The 22,544-nt window shown below is 45.5% G+C and overlaps 2 protein-coding genes across 2 annotated transcripts in view; one reads left to right on the forward strand and one right to left on the reverse strand.

Moving 5' to 3' along the window:
• Positions 1-1,284: 1,284 nt before the first annotated feature.
• On the reverse strand, positions 1,285-3,077 carry LOC118720689 (regulator of G protein signaling 9 binding protein). The gene has a single exon (XM_036440920.2). It carries the CDS (start codon positions 2,137-2,139, stop codon positions 1,432-1,434), a length of 708 nt encoding a protein of 235 aa, XP_036296813.1. The 5' UTR covers positions 2,140-3,077; the 3' UTR covers positions 1,285-1,431.
• Positions 3,078-3,188: 111 nt separating this feature from the next.
• ANKRD27 (ankyrin repeat domain 27) overlaps positions 3,189-22,544 on the forward strand; it is a 65,665-nt gene continuing 46,309 nt past the window's right edge. Inside the window, 3 exon segments of the mRNA XM_036440852.2 lie at positions 3,189-3,334; positions 13,412-13,542; positions 20,811-20,921. Coding sequence (XP_036296745.1) covers positions 13,441-13,542; positions 20,811-20,921 — 213 coding nt within the window. The 5' untranslated portion in view covers positions 3,189-3,334; positions 13,412-13,440.

Below are 22,544 nucleotides of genomic sequence, written 5' to 3' on the forward strand. Positions count from 1 at the left end.
CAAATTCTAGCCTCAGACCCAGGGTGTTTTCTACATTTCTTTATTTATTGACCAAGAGAAGGAAGGGCTGCTTAATTTCTGTCACCTACACCTGTGGTTCTAGTAGTTTTTGTTATGACTCCTGCCTTCAAGATCAATTTTAAAACTAAATGGAAATATATATTTAGTAACCAAAGTATATAAATAAAGACTGTGTCTGATTTATTGGCACGTATAAATTCGTGGCCAAACGTTTTTTAGAAAAAACAAAAAACACAACTTTGATAGTACACAATGTGATTTTTCTTTAAAGTGATTATTTTTAAAACATTAAATTCCAAGTTAAAACGATTACTTCTCTGCACGCCAGTGATGCCACTGTGTCCCCTCAGGGGGCAGTGTTTGGGTCAGAGAGCTGTGCAGCTCCTTCCAAAGCCAGCTGTCCTACTGGCTGGCAAGCAAATTCCAAGGGATAGACAGGATTAAGGGCTCCAAAGAGGATTCCCTAGCCCTCCGCGAAAAGGAGGAACAAAAATAAGCCAAAGGGAAGGAGAAAGTTCCTGTTTATACAGCATGTGGCCCTTCCCAAAGCTTGCCCCGCCCCGGCAGGCGAGAGAGAGCCCTTTTAAATAGGCAGTGTGCGCAGGGGGTCCAACCTGGTGAAGGTGAAGGAAGGTCCTGTGGCCCATCTCTGGTTTCCTAAGCAGAGTCAGACCCTGCAGCGAGGGCACAACCCCAAGCCTCTTCTAGCTGCTTTTGGTGATTTTGCCAAGAAGCGCAATCGTGAACCATCCAGAAAGCACTTTGCATGAACGTCCATTTTCCCTCTCCTAAACGTAGGCCCCAAAGGATTAAAGTAAAAACAAAACAAACAAAAACCTGCTTATATCCTGTTGCAATTTGCCTCTTGTCCAGGAAGAAACAACCCCTTTCCAGCAAAACAGCCCCCCTCTCCACCCTTCTTTTCATCACCGCCTTTATCAAACTGCCCCGTGTAGAACGTGGGAGTTTCCGGTAGCGATTGGTGGCACCAAACTGCGACTCTGTGCAAACACGCCCCAGCAGCACACGCGGTAACCCATTAACTCAGAGGAACCTGGGGTCACTGTGGACCGTTTTCTATTAATAGAGGATAAAGCTCCCGCAAACATTAGCGGTAATGCCCTGGCAGCCTGCACAAGTTAACTCCTCCCTGGCCAGCAGGAGGAAACCTCGTTCTGCTGGTAGGTGTGTGCTTGAAATACGCGTGTACCCCTACACACACACACACACACACACACACACACACACACACACACACACACGGGGTTTTAGAATCGCTCCCCTTAAACATGCCAGATTCCATTCCCATCCCAAGTCCCGGCGGGAAGCGTCACTCCGGGAGAGGAGCATCTCTGGGGAAGGAGCGGCGGCGGTCCGGAAGGAGTTGGGCGGCAGGCTCTCGGGTGTCGGTCAGCTCAGCTTCGCCACGCACACCGCCAGGGCCACGGCGGCCAGCAGCACGGCGCCGAACACGGTGGCAGCCAGGGCCTTGCTCGGGTCGCAGGGCCCTGTGCGCTCTTCCACGGACACCAAACCCGCCGAGGAGGCTCCGGCACCGGTCAGGAGCTCGGCGCCCGCCGCCTGCCGGGCTTGCACCGTCCAGCGGGGCACGTTGACCTTCATCTCCAGGTCGTAGATCATCGTGCCCACTTGAAGGATATCCCGCTCCAGCTCGCGCAGATCGTCCGCGTCGAAGTGGCGCTCCGCCTCGTGCCGCAGGGCGCGAGCGCTCAGGGCGCGGGCCGCCACGCCCGCCGCGCCGCCCGCCACGCCGGTGCGCACCAGCGGCCGCCGCGGCGCGCGCAGGGGGAACGCGGCGCCCAGCGCCAGCGCGCGCCGCATGTCCGCCTCCAGCAGGTCGAGGCAGCCGGAGAAGGCCACCCACAGGCGTTCGAACTCGGCGCGTTCCTCCGCGCGCAGGCCCTTGTCTCGCAGCGCGGTCGTCAGCGGCGCGCCGGTGGCCGCCGCCAGCTCCTGCGCCTTCTGGCGCGTCCTCTGCAGCTCCTCCCGCAGGTTCTGCGAGTCCGCCGAGCCCCCGATAGTAAGCACCAGGTGGTGGTAGCACGCGGTCACCTTGTTGAGCGCGTCCAGCAGCGCCTTGCACTCCTCCCTCGCCATAGCGGTGCGCTCCGGCGCGACTTGACAGCCTGCGCCCCTCCCGGCCTCAGGCCCTCCGCCCAGCCAAACGGCCAATCCCCCCTGCGGCTCCGGATCGGGCCGCCGGCACCTTCCTCATGGCCCCAGACCCGCTCCGTGCTGCAGTGCTGTCGACGGAGCCAGATAGGGACTCGCGATGTGCGCCGCCCGGCGCATTAGCTGCCTCCGGTCTCCTCGTCCATCCTCCCAGATACGCTCAGGTCACACGCTGAGTCTCTGTCCTGCCCTGGCCTCCACGGCGGCCCCCTGCGAAGCCCGGGTTGTGGTCCCCATCCTCGGGTACCGTCTTTAGGACTAACCCGCGAGCGGCGCGCTCCGCTTTAGCCGCTGCCCAGGATGGCTGAGTCGTGCTTCTTAGGATCCACTCATCCCGCCCGCTCGTCCCCGCGGGATGCTTCCATCCCCTGGACAAGGGATAGGCGGGGCCCGCGCGGGAGGTCACGTGTAGGTCCCTTGTCTCTCCCTCCTTCTCACCCACCCCACCCCCCGTTGCAGTTGGGAATAATAGCGCTTCGCATATCTAACCCTCTATTTTACCGATGGGGAAAACTGAGGCCCAGGTAAAAAAAAAATAAAGGGGTGAGGGGTTGTGTCATTCTACATCCAAGCAAGTGAGGGGCTTAGAACCTCGTCTATTAATAGAGGATAAAGGATCATGACTCCCAGCCCCTGCCAGCGACGGGAGTGTTGTTCTTCATAGGACTGGGCACCTCCGTCCTCCAAAGCAAGCAGTAAAGGGCGATACATGAGGAGGTATGGCTCCTGGGTCCCCAATCTCAATCCAGCCCGCTTTCCAGAGACCAAGCTTGGACCCCTTCCCTGACACAGTTGCTCGCGACCCCGCCCTCTCTCGGTGTGGGCATGCGCAGTCGGCAGCTCTGGGCTCTCGCCGGAGTAGGAAGCGCAGTGCGCCGCCTGAGCCCCGCCCCCGGCTGGGCGGGCTTAATGATTGCTCTGCGCGCACATCACTCTGGGTCAGGATGGCCGCTCATTGGGCTGACTCCGGGACGCGGCCCCGCCCAACGGTGGAGTAAGAGGGTGGGCGGTGGCGTGGGGCCGCGCGCTAGGGTGGCGGTACCTGAGGCCCGAGCCCAGGGGCCGGTGGTGTCGCCGCTGCTCCGGAAAGGGCAGGGAGTGAAACTATGTAGCCTTTTAAGTAAGTGTCCTCCCTCCTGTCTGCTCCCGCGCCTCCCTCCCCTCGGGACGGCTGCGCTCGGGACCCGGAGGCCGGAGGAGGCCGGAGCTGGCAACTACTCTTTCCGCCCCCGGCGCCCCACGGCGCCCCTGGCAGGGACGGTGGCTCCCGGGCGACTCCTAAGGCCCCGACCCTTCGCCGATAGCCCGCTCTGCCCGCGCTCTTCCGGTCCCGTCCGCAGCAGGACTTGTTCGGTCTCTCCTTTCCGGGATGGGTTGGGGTGGGGTGAGGTGGGGGAAGAAGGCGCCCTCTGACCCCCGCGGCGCTGGCACGGGCCTGCGAGTCCGGGGTCTCCGGAGTTCAGAGTTGCGGGCAGTGGGCGGGACCGTAGCTCCTGGCGGAGTGGCCTCCTGGGTTTGCGGGCGGCCTGGGCCGTGAAAGTGGAGAGAAGGCTGTGAGTGGTTGTCCAGGGCCTCCGGCCAGGCTCTTGTGGATCCCGGGTAGAGGGTGATGAAGGTACCGGGGAAGGAAAAGGGAACCCCTGCCTACCTGCCTCTCGCGGAACAGGGTCTCCTCGTCCTGCTAGGTAAAGATTACTTCAGGAAAATTCTTAAGCACTTAGAGATATTCCGGACACTGGGTCTGTTCAGCTCTTTTTGTTAGAAATGGACAGCCTACAGGTTCTAGTGCCAGGCCGCGTTCCTCTGGGTGCCCTTTGAGATGCTGGGGACCTGGGCACTTCGGGCCCTTGCTGGACCGCCAGAGCAGGTTTGTCAAGTCTTAATTGAGGGTTTGGGACGTTCAAGAAACGAGGGTCAGCACACAGTCGCACTAGCGTTAGAGCAGAGCAGGGGATTTGGCATTTCTAGGTCACCTCTCTGGTCCTGGTATTGAGGCACTTTGGAGGGTCCAGAGGGCTGGTCCTCAGGGTTTGCTCTCACTCAGGAGACTGTCCTTTAGTTCGTTGATTCAGTTGCCATTTGTGGTGAGGGTTCAGGTTCTCTTGGCCTTGTCCATTCTTTGCCAAGGAGGGTCTCAGCCACCCACCTGTCAAAAGGATGCCTTGAGAGAGGAAGTGTAGTTTTCGGGACAAAATGGTAGGAGGGAGAACCCATCTCTTTGAGGAGTTGTGGGGACAGCAGAAGGAGATGAGGCTGTGGAGATGAGTAGGAGGTCAGATATAAGAGACCCTTAATGCCAACCAGAGTAATTAAGAGTTCATCTCCTAGTGAGTGGAGAGGAAGTCATTGTGGAATCCTGCACAGACCACTTTGTGGTCTTTCCCGTGAACAAGTTTGAGCGACATCAGCAGGCGAAGCCTGTAGGCTTCCAAGGGAAAAGTGCAGTATGAGAGCCAAAACAGATACTTCTGACAGGCTCTAGTAGCAAGAAAGCATTTGGGGCTGTGCCATTGGATGGACACGTTGGGTGAGCTCTCCCATCCGTGGCTTGTCACCTGCAATAATCCTGTAGGACAGTGTCCCTGGGGGAGTGAGCTGTGGTATCTGCATAGGGCCTGCCGTCAGGTCTTGACTGTGCCTCCTTGTGGCTCCTTGGATTGTGTTGTCCTCATGAGGGCAGCTGCTGGTTCTTTGTTCTACGTGTCTGTGCCTGTTAGTGTGTCTGTCTGTTGATGAACTGCCAGGATTAGCTTGGTATTCAGTAACTTCATGTTCTCCTAGAGGAGCAGAGGAATGCGAACATGTGATGATAGATACCAGACCTAGAAAAGATTTACATCTGAAGAATCCAGACCTGGTTTGTCCTGAGGTTGCTTCCACATCTGAGACATACTGAGAAGTGGCCCGTGGAGCTCCTGCCTTTCTGTCCAAGATACTGGCAGGGAGGTGGGTTACTCAGGGAGGTGACTGCACCTGTAACTGTGGGAGCAGGGTGATGGAGTGGCATTCTGCAAACAGTTGTGCTCCTCCAAACTTTCCTGCTCCCTTGGTGGTCACATCCCTTTCCAACCATGAGACCTTCTCTCCCTCTGTGACCCTCCACAGTCCAGCTGTCACTGTGTTTAGCCAGCTCTAAGAAAGCTGTTTGTTTCTGTTTTTAGCCAATGGCTGCCTAGGGACAGCCCTTCCTCTTCCCTTGGATTTGGGCAGTGGATTTCCAGCTCCAGTGAGAGATGATCCCTCCCTGGGAGCTTAAGCTTCCTCTAACACCCCACTATTATTTTGGTCAAGTGGAAGAATAGTTAACATGCCTACAGGGAGCTAAGTAAGCCAGGTGCAGGCAGGGTGCTTCAAAGAGGAGCTTTGAGAAAAATATGTATGAGATCCATAGACATTATAGGCCAGAAGGACACAAGTGACCATAAGACCATACATTATTATATCAGCAGATTGCTTCCATTTGAAATGAAAACAGATGAGTAGAAAGTTTTTCCTTTTTGCCTTTTCCTCCAGCTGGAGAATATTGCTCATCAATTTGCCTGTTCAGGGTCTTTAGGTCCCTGGAAGGGTAGGAAGAGCCACAGCAGTGAGATTTCAGCAGGGAATGCATCTCTGGAGGTGCAGACTCTCCTATGCTGGATTCTGCTGAGCCAGGCTGCACACTGTCACTTGCTGTCCCTGGCCAGCCAGAGACCTCCAGGCTGGCAAGACGGTTGAAGACCACAAAACCACAAGTGTGCACACTGCCTCCTGAAATACCTGGTACTGGTTTGAGGCCTTGCCTGGCTATCCTGACCACAGAGTAGCTTTAGATAACTCAGGTTCAGGGCTATTTGATCTCTAACTTTGCTAGATTTTCTGTAAATGAATCCATTATTTGAGCTTAGGCAGGGATGCAATTAATTATTTTTTTTAACTGATTTTTTTTAAAGAGAAGAAGGGAGAGGGAGAGAGAAAACATCAATGTGTGATTGGAACGTCAGTTGGCTGCCTCCTGCATGCCCCCCTACTGGAAATGGAGCCCAAAACTTGGGCATGTGCCCTGACCAGGAATTGAACCGGTGACCATTTGGTGCATGGGACAATACCCAACCAGCTGAGCCATACCAGCCTGGGCAGGGGTGTAATTTTTTAAAAAAGGAGTTTTATAAGAGGACTCACTCACCTTTTTAGTTTTATGAGGAAAAACTAGTCTGACTATATCATATCGTTTTTCATGAGGCTTTTGTCCAAGGCATCTTTACTTTGCTTGATATTTTAAAATATAAAACTAATTCTTGCAAGTAAACTTGTCAGAATATTAAATATTATTTTTAAGAATTCAACTCTGGCATTAAGCACCAAATTGTATGTGATTTATTACATATTTTAAACCTGGGACAGAAAGGTTGAGAACAGTGCTGGACAGAGCTCTTTGAATCTACTCCTAGACAGAGTTCAGGGTTCAGTCGTTGGCAACCAGGAGGACTATGTCCAAAAGAAAGCAGATTATTTAGGACTGAAAAACAGTAAGCTCCATCCCATTTACCAGCAATACTTGCTAGGAGTCTTATGTGTTTACACAGTTCATGCTTTTAAACTGAATGTTTTGATGTGGCATTTAGGAGCCTTCTCTTACCTGCTCTGTTTGAATTATTATTATTTCTATAGACTCGTCTTCTCATCAAGTCAAAAAAGGTTTACTCAGGTTTTATTTTTTATTTGTTTGTTAATCCTCACCCAAGGATATTTTTCCATTGATTTTTTTTTTTTTTTTTTTTTTTTTTTTTAGAGAATGGAAGGTGGGGGGCGGGAGAAAGAGAGAGGGAGGGCAAGGAAACATCGATATGAGACACATTGATTGGTGGCCTCCCGCACATGCCCTGGCCAGGACCAGGGATTGAGCCTACAACTAGGTAGATGCCCTTGACTAGAATTGAACCTGGGACCCTTCAGTCTGCAGGCCAAAGCTCTGTCCACTGAGCCAAACCGGCTGGGGCTTTATTCAGGTTTTCTGTGCCCACAAGAACCTTTTCCTGCCTCCTGCCAGGATCCTCCCCCTCCCCCTCCCCCCCCCCCCCCCCCACACACACACTTCTTGCCCCAATCTCCTCCCTCCTGTTCCTGTCTCTGGTCCTCACTTTTCCCAGCACTGTTCGGGGTTTGTTTTACTCTTCTGGTGCACATTCTTTGCTTCCCAGCTAGGTTATTAGTTTCTCTGTCAAAACTAGCCCTTGTCACCTTCATCTTGGGGGCGGAGGTGTTGGTGTTCCGCCAGCATCTTGCTGGAAGAGCAGGAGTATCCCTTTGCAGCTTTAGTCTGACCATATCATACCTTGTTTTTCGTGAGGTTTTTGTCCAAGGCATCTTTACTTTTGCACTCTGCCATTTAGAATCAACTGTGTCAGTAACCTGGAAGAATTTGGTTTTCTTGTGACTGTCCCAGCAAAATTACATTATTCAGTTCTTCTGGTAAGGACTCATGAAAGGATTATCTGTGCTTGTAATAATGTAATTCAACAGATCAAATACCTAAGTTGTTGCAGAATTATCTCTGTGGTCCAGGAAGGGATTATATGTAACTGATTTCACGCTAGACTCCTCGATAAGCAGATTGGCAGGGCCTCCTTCAGGCAGTCCCCAGGAGCTACAGCCAGGACAGCTCTGGCCCGACCAGACTGAGGAGATTCCATGTGAGGCTTGTGTAGCTGTCTGTAGGGGGACTTTTCCTTTGGGGTAAATGAAGTGTGGAATCCTTGCATCCATGCTTCATGAAATAACCCCTAACCCACGCATATTTCTTTTGCATGATGGGGGTAGTGGTTAAAGGGGAAGGTGTTAGAATAAATTTTGACATCTTTGTGTAATCTCAAGTTAGCCAACGAGCCTCAGTTTCTTCATCTGTGCCATAGGGCTAATGATACCTATGGTTGTTGTATTAGTTATTTTTAGTTACCCATAGATGTCAGGAGCATTAAAATGGGGTGAGGATGTATAGAAGTCACCACAGTGCCTGGACCAAGGATGTTCTCAAATGGTAGCTGTTTTTATCATTAACTATAAGGGAGAGAATTCATAATATACTTATGCATACTGTTCTGGTGTTTTCCCAAGGAAGCATATTGGAATATTATTACATAGTAAGAAAGTAATTTAGTTTTCATTCATATTTCATTCATCTGATTATATCAAGGATAAATTTACTTGATGCACCTTAATAATTGCTAGTTTTCTTTTTCTTTTTCTTTTTTGTTAATCCTCACCCAAGGATATTTTTCCATTGAATTTTGAAAAGAGACAGAAAGAAACATGTAAGAGAGAAACGTCGATTGGTTGGTTGCCCCCCAATCATGCCCAGATCAAACCTGCAACCGAGATACATGCCCATGACCAGGATTGAACCCGGGACCCTTCAGTCCACAGGCTGACACTCTATCCACTGAACCAAACCGGCTAGGGCTAATTTTTTCTTTTTAACGAAGAAGCCACAGGCTTGAGCTCAGAACCTTTGCTAGGCAATAGTATCTAGCAAGGTTTTAAATAGTGTGAATTGTTCTTATAACTTTTAATTTTAAGTTTATCTTCTTTTTATGGAATTTGATACTGATTTTTTTTCATTTAGGTATAATATTCTTTTAAAATAAATTTTAAATAAGTTTTTAAAAGGGAGTAGATTTTTAAAGGAAAATGTCAAACATTAACAATAGAGCTATAGTGTGCAATGTGCAGGTTATTTATTGTAAAAGTTACTCTGCTTGGGAGAGGGGCACTGTGGGAAACGGGCTGATATGTAGCCTGTTAGCTATTTATCAACCCATGTGTCCTGGTATTTCTTTTTAATCCTCACAGAGGGACCATGTGGGCTAGCAGTAAGTGGTGGTACTTTCGTATGCAGGATGGCAAAAGTGATGAGGGAGGAATGGAAATGGAAATCCTGTAAGAAAGATATTTGTATTCTCTATTGCACAGAGTGAGATGGAGACTCAAGAGATACAGTGACATGGCTAGACCTCTGACTCCTTTTCTGTGCCCATTTTTCATATTCCTCTCTGAGAACTCAGTAAAAACCGCAACCCAGGGACAATGGAGTTCCCATTCATAAAAGGAACAAATTTATACAGAACATATAAATAACGTTAATAAAAGTTATATATGATATTTTGTATAATATTTTTATTGATTTCAGAGAGGAAGGGAAAGGGAGAGAAAGAGAGAAACATCAATGATGAGAGAGAATCATTGATCGGTTGCCTCCTGCATGCCCCCTACTGAGGATCAAGCGTGTAATCTGGCATGTGCCCTGACCAGGAATCTAACCCTAACCTCCTGGTTCATAGGTCAATGCTCAACCACTGAGCCACACTGGCTGGGTTATATATGGTCTTTATATAGGACATAGAAGAAGATGTTCATGGAAAGACACACCATACAATGTTCATGGATAATAAGATTATTATAAAGATATTGACTCTCTTGTCCTCAAATTAGTAGTTTCAATAAAAATCCCAACAGAATTTTTCATGGAATTGATAAACTGATTCTAATTCGTATGACATTACAAACAATTGGGAATAACCAGACAATTTTGGAGAACAAGGAGGGAGGTCTTTCTCTATGAGATATTAAGGCAGATTGTGAAGCTGTAGTCATAACATAATGTGGCCCTGCTCTGTTCAATATAACAGCTATTAAGCACATGTGGCTAGTATAAACTGAGAAGTGCTATAAACGTAAAATTTGAAGACTTAGTAGGGATAAAAAAATAATGTAAAATATGTCTTTAATAACTTTAAAATATTGGTCACATGTTAAAAATTAATCTTTTGAACATAGGATAAGTAAAATATATTATTAAAATTAATTTCCCTTTTTTCTTTATGTGGCTACTAGAAAATTTTTAATTACATATGTAACTATGCATAATATGTATGTTATTATATTTTCTACATACATCTGTTGGACAGCACTGGTCTGGATCATTGAAACAGAATAGAGCCTAAAAACAGAGGAAACATGTATGGGAAATTGGAGTATGGCAAAAATAGCATTATCAGCCATGTGAAAGGGATAGATTATTTAGAAAACAATGATGGGGCCCTGGCCGACGAAGCTTAGTTGGTTAGGCATTGTCCTGTGCACTGAAAGCCCAGATTGCACGCTTGATCCCTCATAGGGAGTGTGCAGGAGGCAGCCAATCGCTGTTACACTCTTACATCGATGTTTCTATCTTTTTCTCTCTCTCTAAAATAAATAAAATAAAAACATAAAAAAAAACATAATTGGATAATTGTTATGTCATCCGTCCACACACACACACCCATTTATATGTTGAAGCCCTATCCTTAATATGGTATTTGGAGGTGGGACATTGGGATCTAATTAGTGTTAGGTACGGCCCTCATTATGGAATTAATGCCCTTATAAAAAGAGAAAGAGACAGGGATACTCTCTCTCTATCATGTGAGAATACAGTGAGAAGGTCTACAATCCAGGAAGTGGGCCCTCACCAAGAACCAAATCTGTTGGCACTTTGATCTTGGACTTCCTAGTCTCCAAAGCTGTGAGAAATAAATTTTTGTTGTTTAAGCCACTTAGTCTATGGTGTTCTGTCATAGCATTCCAAACAAACTGACAATTTGCTTTATGGAAAAAAAATTAAATTAGATGTCTGATTTATAACATCTATATAATAAAGAGCTGATATGCTAATGGTCAGGATGCCCTCACACATAATGACCAATGTGCAGCAGGCATGGGTGGGCAGGGACTTGCATCACGTTGTCACAGTCCATCATCAGGAGGCCTGGGGCCCAGTGGAGACCTTCATGTGGCAAGGCTTAAGGGTCCCACAGCTCCACATGGCTTGGAGGCAGGACCCTTAGCTCAGTCCTACCTCTTTGGGGCAATCCATTGAGGAACCCTGGATGGGTGGGCGGGGCCTACCCCTTTGGGACAATGGAATGGAGGGCTCCCGCACTATGACAGGTACACAGGCCAGACTGGGCCATTAGTATAAATATAAAGACCACCTAAAAATGAAAAAGTTTTAAGGATTCTTAGAAGTTATAGGGACAATTTTTATGGCCTTGGTATTGGAAAGGATGTGGTTTCAGGGATAGCCTTTGCTGCATAACAGATCAGCCTAAAACTTAGTAGCTTAATCTGCCACATTTTATTACTTCCTACTGTTCTGTGGGGTGGCAGGTGGTTCTTCAGCTGGTGGGATAGCTGTGCTCTCTGGACCACCTGGGCTTCTGTCTTATTTGATGGTCTTTCATCCCATGGGCTTCTTCATAGCAGAGTAGACTCAGGACACCAAGAGAATGAGAGTGGACTCTGCAAGGCCTATTGAGGTCAACCCTCAGAAATCACACAGTATCAATTCTGTTAGCTGGTTAAAGCAATTCATGGCTGAGTCAGACTCAAGAGGTGAGGAAGTAGACACCACTTTCTGATTGGGGGAATGTTAAGTCCCTTTGCAAAGAGACATGCCAGATTATAAGATTCCCTAAAATCGTAAAAGCTCTGACTGTTAAGGCAAAGATTGACAAGTTCAACTACATTAAAATCAAACACTTCAAAATAAATAAATAAATAAATAAAATAATAAAAATAAATAAAATAAAATCAAACACTTCACTGGTGCTCTCCCTCCAGGGAGAAGCCAGTGCCTTTCCTACCCCTCCCCCTTCCCCTGGCACTTTACCCATTCCAAGGGCCCTTTCTTTATCTCAATAACTCGTTTTCTAAACCAATTTCTTCTACGAGCTACTTCTACCTCTATAATTTACCAAATAAATGTTCTCTTACAGTTTGGGTCTTCCTCTGAATTCTTTCCTAGCCGGAACCCAAGTTCTGAGGTTGCTGAACCCAGGTTTGGTCTGACCCCACCAGTCAGACCCCTGGTGCCCTTCCTGCTGCCAATTAAAAAAAAAAAAAATAGAAAAGAAATCAAACACTTCAATGACTTTAGCTCAGTAGATAGTATTGGCCCTCACACTAAAGGGTCCCAGGTTTGATACTAATCAAGGGCATCTACCTTGATCCCCAGCCCTGGTCAGGGCATGCACAGGAGGCAACCAATCGAAATATATCTCTCACATAGATGTTTCTCTCTCTCTCTCCCTCCCTTTCACTCTCTTTAAAAACCAATGGAAAAACAACCTTGGGTGAGGATTAACAAACAAAAAATTTTTTAATTAAAAAAATCAAACACTTTGATATCTGAAAACACCCATTTGAAAAAATGAAAAGACAGTTTCAGATTGAGAGAAGATATTTGCAGCATTTTTTAATATCCAGATATATAAATAACTATAAATCCTGAGCACAAGGCCTTGCCAGCATCTGGTGATGGTACAGGTGGATCTGCCCTATAGTGCCTCCTTGGGACATTCCTAGATGTGTAGTCTGGTACAGAGTGGTCATTCCAGCATTGTCTGTAATAATAGAAATGTAGAAACAACTTAAATATAGGATATTAGATAAATAAATTGTGTCATGTTTACTTAAAGATATTATACAAAAATCTGAATGAATGAGAGCTGTGTGGATCAGCATGGGTAGAACTTGCAAATGTAATGTTGATTGAAAAGGATATGTTCCAGAATACTTATACTGTGATGCCATTTATGTAAATTTTGAGCCACATAAAACAATATTCTAGTTTATTTATGAATATATAAGTGTTAAAGGAATAATAATGTAAACAGAAATGATATTCAACTCCAGGATCATGGCTGCTTCTGGAAGGGGAGGAGAGAATGGGATCAGGATGGGCACAGCAGGGGTCCAGTCTGTTCTGATAGACTCTTTCTTAAATAAAGTTTGAGGCAAATATGGCAAAGTGTTAAGTATTGGTAATTCTGGGTGGTAGTTTCTGTTTTTACTTTTCTTTATGCTTAAAATATTTGATTAAAAATACCCGCATATCTTTAATAAAATGTCATAATTTTAGTCATGTAGGATGTTCTAAACAAGAACCACTTTCACATTTGCAGTGACTTGGAGTTTAATTTCCTGAACATAATTTATACATTTAACCAGTGAAAACACGTCATGCTAGAACTGATGGATTATCTTTGACATTTCGTGCTGGGATGTTAGGTGTGTAGAGTACTGTGTCAAGGACCATTTTTAGAAATTGCCAGATCCAGACTTGCATGTGTTTTATGAATCCGACGGTGGTCATTTACTGCCTTTTTCTCCCTTGTCCCAGGATCTCGCTTTGCCCCATCTGAAGTCCATATGGCTCTTTATGATGAGGATCTCCTGAAAAACCCTTTCTACCTGGCCCTTCAAAAGTGGCGTCCTGACTTGTGCAACAAGGTGGCCCAACTTCATGGCATTGTAAGTGCATCAACCCTTAGGGTTGTCCTTTTCCATTAGCTATGGACCAAGTAGTGCTGGTGAGGCCAGAAATATAGTAGGCTTCAGTTAAGTTTATATGGAATCAGCTACAAACCTATGCAAGCCCCAGACTGTACTCGGTATGAACAAGTACCAACCCAGGGTGTGATCTTTTTTCTGCACTCTCAGTCCATGTTGACACAGGTCTCATGGTGTTCACCTCTGATTCTTTTGTTTCCATGTTGACCGTGAGGGCTATTGAGGACAGAAATGACATTCCTTCTCAGGGCTTCATGAGTCCTGGTGTGAGGTGGGCGCTCACTCCTATAGAATAAGAGAATCTGTGAACACATTCCCATGTCACTTCCAAAGGCGTTTTCTGCAGTGAAGGAATGTTTAAAATAGGGGCCACAACCTCAAACACCTTGACGGCAGCCAGGTAACAGGAATGAGGGAAGTGTGCAAGAGAGACTGTAGTCTGTCTGTGGGGCCTTGTTGCTTGGCGAGAAGGCAGGCCTCACACTGCAGGTCTGTCCAGTTCTGAGGTTGTCTTACACAGCACAGTGGGACACAGTGTGTGGGCGCCTCTGGGCCATCCTGTGCTTGAGGAGTCTTCTTTCTGTGTGTTGTCCTCTTCTCATACTATGTTCCTGCTTTTCCTGCCATGGGGTGTGATTTTACTCAGGCATGTCAGGAGGCTGTGGATTTGAACCAAAGGAGAAGTCACTTTAGCCCAATGATGTCAGGTTCTCAGCTGCCCTCTGAAAAATTGCAACTGACTTTCACACCACCCAGTCCACCCAGTTTATCAAAAGCCTGATTTCTTGAAGTCCCTTTTGATTTTTATGATTGGCTTTGTGATTCATACATTTTATCTAAAGTTGTTGTTTTTAAATTTTAGTAAATAAAAGTATATTATATATATATTATCAGAGAGGAAGGGAGAAGGCGAGAAAGATAGAAACATCAATGATGAGAGCAGCTGCCTCCAGCATACCCCAAACTGGGAATTGAGCCTGCAACCCAGGCGTGTACCCTTGACTGGAATCAAGCTTGGGACCCTTCAGTCCTCAGGTCAATACTCTTTCCACTGAGCCAAACTGGCTAGGGCTTATTTTTATTTTTATTTTATTTATTTATTTTCAATATATTTTATTGATTTTAGAGAGGAAGGGAGAGGGAGAGAAAGATAGAAACATCAATGATAAGAGAGAATCATTGATTGGCTGCCTCCTGCACGCCCCCTACGGGTGACCAAGCCCACAATCTAGGCATGTGCCCTTGGCCGGAATTGAACCTGGGACCCTTCAGTCCACAGGCTGACGCTCTATCCATTGAGCCAAACCAGCTAGGGCTTATTTTTATTTTTTTTATTTTTTTTTTATTTTTTAAATATATTTTATTGATTTTTTATAGAGAGGAAGAGAGAGGGGTAGAGAGCTAGAAACATCGATGAGAGAGAATCATTGATCAGCTGCCTCCTGCACACCCGCTACTGGGGATGTGCCCGCAACCAAGTACATGCCCTTGACCAGAATCAAACCCGGGACCTTTCAGTCCACAAGCCGACGCTCTATCCACTGAGCCAAACCGGTTGGCTTATTTTTATTTTTTAATATATCTTTAATAATTTCAGAGAAGAAGGGAGAGTGAGAAAAACATCAATGATGAAAGAGAATCATTAATTGACTGCCTTCTGCACGTCTTCTACTGGGGATCAAGCCCACAACCTGGGCATGTGCCCTTGACTGGAATCGAACCTAAGACCCTTCAGTCCACAGGCTGACACTCTTATCCACTGAACTAAACCAGCTAGGGCTTACTATTGATTTTAGAAGTCATAAAGTTCATTGTAAAAATAGAGAGCTCAGTGGTTGAACATCCACCCATGAACCAGGAAATCACTTGTTCGATTCCCAGTTAGGGCACATGTCTGGATTTCAAGCTCAATCCCTAGTGGGGATTTGGGGGTGCAGGAGGCAGTCAATTAATGATTCCCTCTTATCCTTGATGTTTCTTTCTCTCTCTCTCCCTTTCTCTCTGTGAAATCAATAAAAACATTAAAAAAAAAAAAAAAAAAAAAAAAAAACACACACACAGTTGGAGAATCCAGCCAGTTTGGCTCAGTGATTGAGTGTTGACCCATGAATCAGGAAGTCATGGTTCGATTCCTGGTCAAGGCCCATGCTCGGGTTGTAAGGTCTATCCTCAGTGGCATGCAGGATATAGCCTATTGATGATTCTTTCTCATCATTGATGTTTCTGTCTCTCTCCCTCTCTCTTCTTCTCTGAAATAAATAAAAACATATTTTAAAAATATTTTTTAAAAACAGTTGGAAAAAGCTTCACAGACAAGAAAAAGTCAAGGCTCAACTTCAAGTCTGTGCACAAATGAGCCTACCTAGAGTGCCTGGTTCAGCTGACTAGGGAAACTGAGCCACTGGGCCCTACAGGACACTTACTAAACAAGGCTAATTCCAGGAGACATAGCAGCTCTACCTAATATAGAGAAACAAATACAGGGAAGCAGCTAACATGCAGAGACAAAGAAACATGTCACAAGTAAAAGAAATGGAAGCAAGCAAACTATTGGATATAGAATTTAATGATTACAAGTTTACTCAAGGATTTTAATGAGAGTTTGAAGTGAATTAATGGGAGCTTCAGTGGACTTAGTAAGACTTTCAAGGATCTTAGTGAGAATGTCAAAGACATATAAAAGAACCAGTCAAAAAAAAACCAAAAAAAAAAACCAGTCAGATATTAAGCATATACTAACTGCAATAAAGAATAATTTACATGGATTCAAGAGGAGAATAGAGGATTCTGAGAATCAAATCAACAACTTGGAATATGAGGAAGCAAAAAATACCTATTCAGAAGAGCAAAAATAAAAAAGAATCCAAAAATATGAAGATAGTGTAAGGAGCCTCTGGGACAACTGCAAGAGTACCAACATTCACATTATAGGAATGCCAGAAGGAGAAGAGAGAACATGAAATATTGAAAACCTATTTGAAGAAATAATGACAGAAAACTTCCCCCACCTGGTGAAAGAAATAGACTTACAAATCCAGGAAGCCCAGAGAATCCCAAACGAGGAATCCAAAGAGGCACACACTAAGACACACCATAATCAGAATGCCAAGAATTAAAGACAAAAAGAGAAACTTTAAAGCATCAGGAGAAAAGCAGTCAGTTACCTACAAGGGAGTGCCCATAAGACTGTCAGCTGATTTCTCAACAGAAACTTTGCAGTCCAGAAGGGAATAAATCTGGCAAGAAATATTCAAAGTGATGAATAGCAAGATTGCTCTGCCCAACAAAGCTATCATTTAGAATTGAAGGTCAGATGAAGAGCTTCACAGACAAGGAAAAGCTGAAGGAGTTCATCACTACCAAATCAGTATTGCATGAAATGTTGAGTATTCTTTAAGAGGAAGAAGAAGAGGGGCAGGGAGGAGGAGGATCCAAAATATGAATAATAAAATTATAATAAACACATACTTGTCAACAACTGAATTTAAAAGTCAAACAGACAAGAAATCTAATGGACAAAATAAACTGATGAATAAAATAGAACCAGAGGCATGGAAACATAGAACAGACAAAGACATCTCAGAGGGAAGGGGAGGGAGCAGGGAGAGATTAACCAAAGTTCTTATATGCATATATGCATGACCTATGAACACAGATAATAGAGTGGTGAAGGCCTAGGGTGGGGCGAAACCCAGGTGGAGGGGGCAATGGGAGGAAAAGGGGTGGGGGGACATTTGTAATACTCTCAACAATAAAGATTTTAAAAAAAAAAAAAACAGTTGGGGAATACAGCTGTTGCCAAAGAAGAAAATAAAAATCTCATGAAAGGTCACTAGAGACAGTCATTGTTATCTATTCATTTCACACTAGTTATTAAATGCTTTTCTAGGCAAGGTACTATGTTTGATGCTGGGAATTCAACAAAAAATATGAATATACTTCATCATCTTTACCCTTATGGAATTTAAATTCTAGTGGGAGAGATGGTAAGTGTCATAGAGAAAAGGTATGGGATGCAAAGCAATCATGTTGACTGGGAGGGCTTAACCTAATTAGGAAAATATTTCCTTCCCATCTTTGTTCTATTATATTTAATAAGTACTGTCTAGATAACATATGTAAGTTTCAGGTGCTTTTCAATGCCACACTGTGGTCCTGGCCAGGTGACGCAGTTGGGGCATCATCCCGTACACCAAAAGGTTGCAGGTTCGATTCCTGGTGGGGGAGCATACGAGAGGCAAGCAATCGATGTTTCTCATGTCAATGTGTTTCTCTCTCTTTCTTCTCCCCTCTCTAAAATCAATAAAAACATATCCTCAGGTGAGGGTAAAAAAATAAATAAAGCCGAAACCGTTTTTGGCTCAGTAGATAGAGTGTCGGCCTTGGGCAGCTTCTGAGGCACTTGACCCCCACCCCCAAACGCAGCAGGACTCAGGACTCACCCTCTAGCTTCTGCTTGCAATGAAATGCTCTGGGCAGCCTTGTCTGCCTGAAAACTGGGGGCGTGGGGGAAGGGCCTGAAGTTGGAGGACCCTCTATTCACTCCACAGACATTGATTGGGCAGTTCTATACTTCGAGCCATGTGCTGGATAATAAGGTTATAGTGCAGTGGGAGCCAATCATACTCTATGCAAGTTAGGGAGGTGGAGGAGGCTTTCGTAACAAGGAAATAGAATATATTCACCCTTGAGGTGGAGTTCCCCCAAGCACCTCAGAAGTTCCTGATCCTCAGAGGCCCTTCTAACGGGACCACGAGACTCCTTCATGCACAGAGCTGGACTGGGTCCATACGAGGAAGGGCCTCTCTGAGTTTGGCATCCCGCATCCCCTGTGTCTGGTCTGTGGCGTTCCCTTGCTTGTGGCAGACTTCCAGGCCCCCAGGATCTTCCTTCTCTCTGTGCTCACTCTGCCATGAGGTCTTCTGGGAGCCTTGAGGTTTCTCAATCCAGGCTCATACTTGAGGACCTTCCTTTTCTTGTTAATAAAATTTTAAATTATGTTTCATTTCAAACACATGAAAGTGGAAAGAATAATATTATTATGCACCATCGCAGTGATCAGTCACATACCATTTCTACGCCTCCTGCCCTGCATCCTCAGCCATGGATTATTTTGAAGCAAATCCTAGAAAATTATATAAGGTAGTCATAGGATTTCATCTGTAAATATTTAGGAATATATTTTTAAATGATAAGGGCTCTTATCGTTTAAAAATATAAAAATGGCATTGCCATTATCACAGCTAAAAATATTACTAAATGTTTCTTTTTAAAAAAATATTTTTATTGATGATTTCAAAGAGGAAGGAAGAGAGATAGAAACATCAATGATGAGAGAGAATCATTGATCGGCTGCCTCCTGCAAGCCCCACACTGGGATTGAGTCCACAACCCAGGCATGTGCCCTTGACTGGAATTGAACCTGGGACCCTTCAGTCTGCAGACTGACGCTCTATACACTGAGCCAAATCAGCTAGGGCCTCAATATTTCTTCAACGTTATCTAATGGCTAGTCCTGTTCAAATTTCCCAAATCGCTCATATTTTTTTGTTAGTTTTACAATTGGTTTGTTCAAATCAAGATTCAAAGGAGATCCACACATTATGTTGAATTGATAAGTCTCTCTTTTTCTCTTAACTTTATTTATTTATTTTTTAATATATATTTTATTGATTTTTAACAGAGAGGAAGGGAGAGGGATAGAGAGTTAGAAACATCGATGAGAATTATAGATCAGCTGCCTCTTGCACACCCCCTACTGGGGGATGTGCCCGCAACCAAAGTACATGCCCTTGACCGGAATCGAACCTGGGACCTTTCAGTCCGCAGGCTGACGCTCTATCCACTGAGCCAAACCGGTCTCGGCATTTTCCTCCTAACTTTATTGAGCTAAACTGAAGTACACTAAACTGCACAAAACTTAATGTGCAATCTTCAGTTTCTTTTTAACTTTTTCTTCTAATTTTCTTTCTTTCTTTGGTCATTTATTCTGTAGATCTGGCTTTTGCCAGTTTCAGGCGTGTAGTGGTATTTAACATGGCCCTCTGTTCTCTGTATTTCCTGAAATTGGTAGTTAAATCTATATCTTGATCTGGTTCAGTCTTGATTTTTAGAGGTAGGACAAGGCCACTTCGTGGACAGGCTTGAGTTCTTCCATCAGTCAGTGCCTCCCTTTCCTGCTGTGGGGGATTGGGGTGTCTCCGTGGGGAGAGAGGCTGCACTGCTCTTTCTGACTCCCTGAGGAAGCTCCTGAAGACCGCTGCTCCCAGAGGCCCCCGAGTTCCATGGTGTCTGCAGAGGAAAGTGCAGGAGGTGCTGGGCAGTGCTTCCACGAGGCAGCAGATAGGAGGGCGGCTGGCGTCAGAAATGTGGCTCTGCCACCCCCTGGCCGTGTGACCCTGGGCAAGTTATGTAACTCGGAGTCTCACTTTCCTCTTGTGTAGAGTGGGGATAGCGCAGAAGCCGCTTGCTTTTGGCTGGGCTGCTTTAGGAGATGGGGCTCTGAATGACTTAGCTGCTTTGGGTCATCTTCCTTCTGGGTACACTGGAGTCTGAGAGTCCCTGAGCTAAGCATAGATCCATGTGCCAGGGCAGCAGGCATTTTGAGTCAAACTCCTTCCTGTGCTGCATGGAGCTGAGGAGCTGGTGTCTGGTCAGTGAGGTAGCCGCTGTTGGACTAAAAATTCAGGTTTCAGATTGCACCTTCCCCCAAGCCAGGGTCTGGCACACTGAGGCATCTCTGGTGGAGGTGACAGTGTGAAATAAGAAACTGAGTTTCTGTACTTGTGTTACAACTGTGATCACAACTGGTCTTAAAAACAAACATGGAAGGAAGATGGGAAGGAAACTGTCCTCATGTGCAGTGTTTGTCATTTAGGTGTGGGAATACATGTGACTTATTAGTGTCACTTTTCTGTGCTTTCTAAACTATCCTCTCTCCATCTGGAACATTCAGGAGCCAATTGATGACTGAGTGGGGCACCCAGTCCAGTTGTGGGGAGGGACCCTACAGGGTGGGAACTATCTCCCTCTGATTGGGCTCCATCACAATGACAACAGATTGAGCCTGCTAGCATCACCTGCTGCCGTGTTGGCAAGTGAACCGGGCATTATCTCTGCAGTAGGTCCCCACAACAGTTCCAGCTGGAATATTTTGTGATGCATCCTGTTCTGCTGAAGTTGTAAATGACACATTTCTAGTATTCACTCTAATTATTTTTTTTTTCCAGGTCTTAGTACCCTGCAAAGGAAGCCTAACAAGCAATGTTCAGTCTACTTGTCAGTTTGAGTCCTATATTTTGAAACCAGTGGAAGAACACTTTCAGACCTTAAATGGAAAGGTATTCATTTCTTTGTGGGTCAACCAGGGTTACTCACTCAGTATTTGGGTGGGCTGGAGGGGAGAGAATCCTGCTTGTCGCCCTTTCACATCTATGCTAAATGATGGCTTTATCACATCAGCCCTGTGGGATGGGATTGGAGGGCCCGCTGCCTTTGAGGAAAGAGGAGATGGCAGAGCTGAGCAGGGCCTTGGCTGGGCATCTCTTCCTCAGCCTGTGGGTTTCCTGCCAGTGATATCTCTTCCTTAAGGTCCTGGCAAAGCAAGCTATTATATCCCTGTGACATTGAGAGCTCATTGGTTTCTTGGCCACAAATTGGAGATCAGGGATGAAGTTTAATTTTTTTTAAACTTTGTTTTGAGCCAGGCTGGTATAGCTCAGTGGTTGAGCAATGACCTATGAACCAGGAGGTCCTTATTCCTGGTCAGGGCACAAGTTCAGGTCATGGACTCGATTCTCAGGAAGGGACATGCAAGAGGCATGTCTCTTTCATCATTGATGTTTCTATCTTCTCTCCCTCTCCCTTTCTCTCTCTGAAATCAATAAAAATATATTTTTTAAAAACACACAATTTTGTTTAGAAATAATCTCAATCCTGCAGAAAGTTTCAGTAAAGTAGAAAGAACTCTTCTATACCCTTCCCCTAGATTGGTGAACTATTAACATTATGGCCACATTTATTTTATCACTATGCATAATACTTTTTTTTATCACTATACTACTACTTTTTCTAAACCTTTTTCAGAAAATGTTTCATAAACCATGTCCCTTTACTTCAAAATAATTCAGTCTGTATTTCCTACATAACCAGAGCACAGTGATCACACTCAGAAAAGTTAACATTGATAGAGTACTGTCCTCCAACATCTAGCTCTTATACAAGCTATGCTAATTGCACTAATACTCTCCTTTCAGACCCAGGGTCACAGAACGCATTTTTAGTTTTCTTCTTTTGCAAGAGGCTCTCAGTCTGTCTCTCATGACACTGGCATTTCTGTTTTGCTTTGGGGACTCTCCCTCCGTGTGGGCCCTCGGATGTTTCCTCATGATTAGATTAGCAGTTATCGTTTCTGGTAGGATTGCTTCCACAGGGTATTTTATCTTCCTCAGTGTATCACTTCAGGGGGCACATGATGTCCATCTATTTCATTGTCAGAGTTAACTTTGGAGTATGCATTTTCTTATTTTTTAAGTGTAAACAGGTAGGTTCTGACAGTGGGAGGTTCCATTCCTAGTCAGGACCCTCCAACCCAGCAGCAGTAGGCACTGTGGGGAAGAGGAGTGATGGGGCATGGAGTGACCTGGACACTGGCTTGGAGGTCAGCAGCCCAGTGGCTCACGAGGCATGCCACTGTTTTCCTGCCAGAGATCTGCTCACCACAGCTGCCAGTCCCTTGTTAGTTTTTTGTTCTCTTTGGGGTACCCAGATCTACAAAGAGCAGAGCAGTCAGGCTTATTACAGCGGGTCTGCCATGGGCTCCCTGGCCATGGCCAGAGTGATGAGCCTCAAAGCGGACACAGCATCATTGTCCAGTCCCATCCAGTTGAACACCGGACACTTTGGTCTTCTGTTCAGATAGGAGAGCCTTCCTACTCTTCCATACCTGGAGGGTGTCATTTCTG

Source organism: Pipistrellus kuhlii, unplaced genomic scaffold (genome assembly GCF_014108245.1).
Source record: "Pipistrellus kuhlii isolate mPipKuh1 unplaced genomic scaffold, mPipKuh1.p scaffold_m20_p_17, whole genome shotgun sequence".
Taxonomy (NCBI): domain Eukaryota; kingdom Metazoa; phylum Chordata; class Mammalia; order Chiroptera; family Vespertilionidae; genus Pipistrellus; species Pipistrellus kuhlii.

Coding starts and splice junctions, on each gene's coding strand:
- LOC118720689 (XM_036440920.2), bottom strand. CDS start 2,139: ATGGCGAGGGAGGAGTGCAAGGCGCTGCTGGACGCGCTCAACAAGGTG.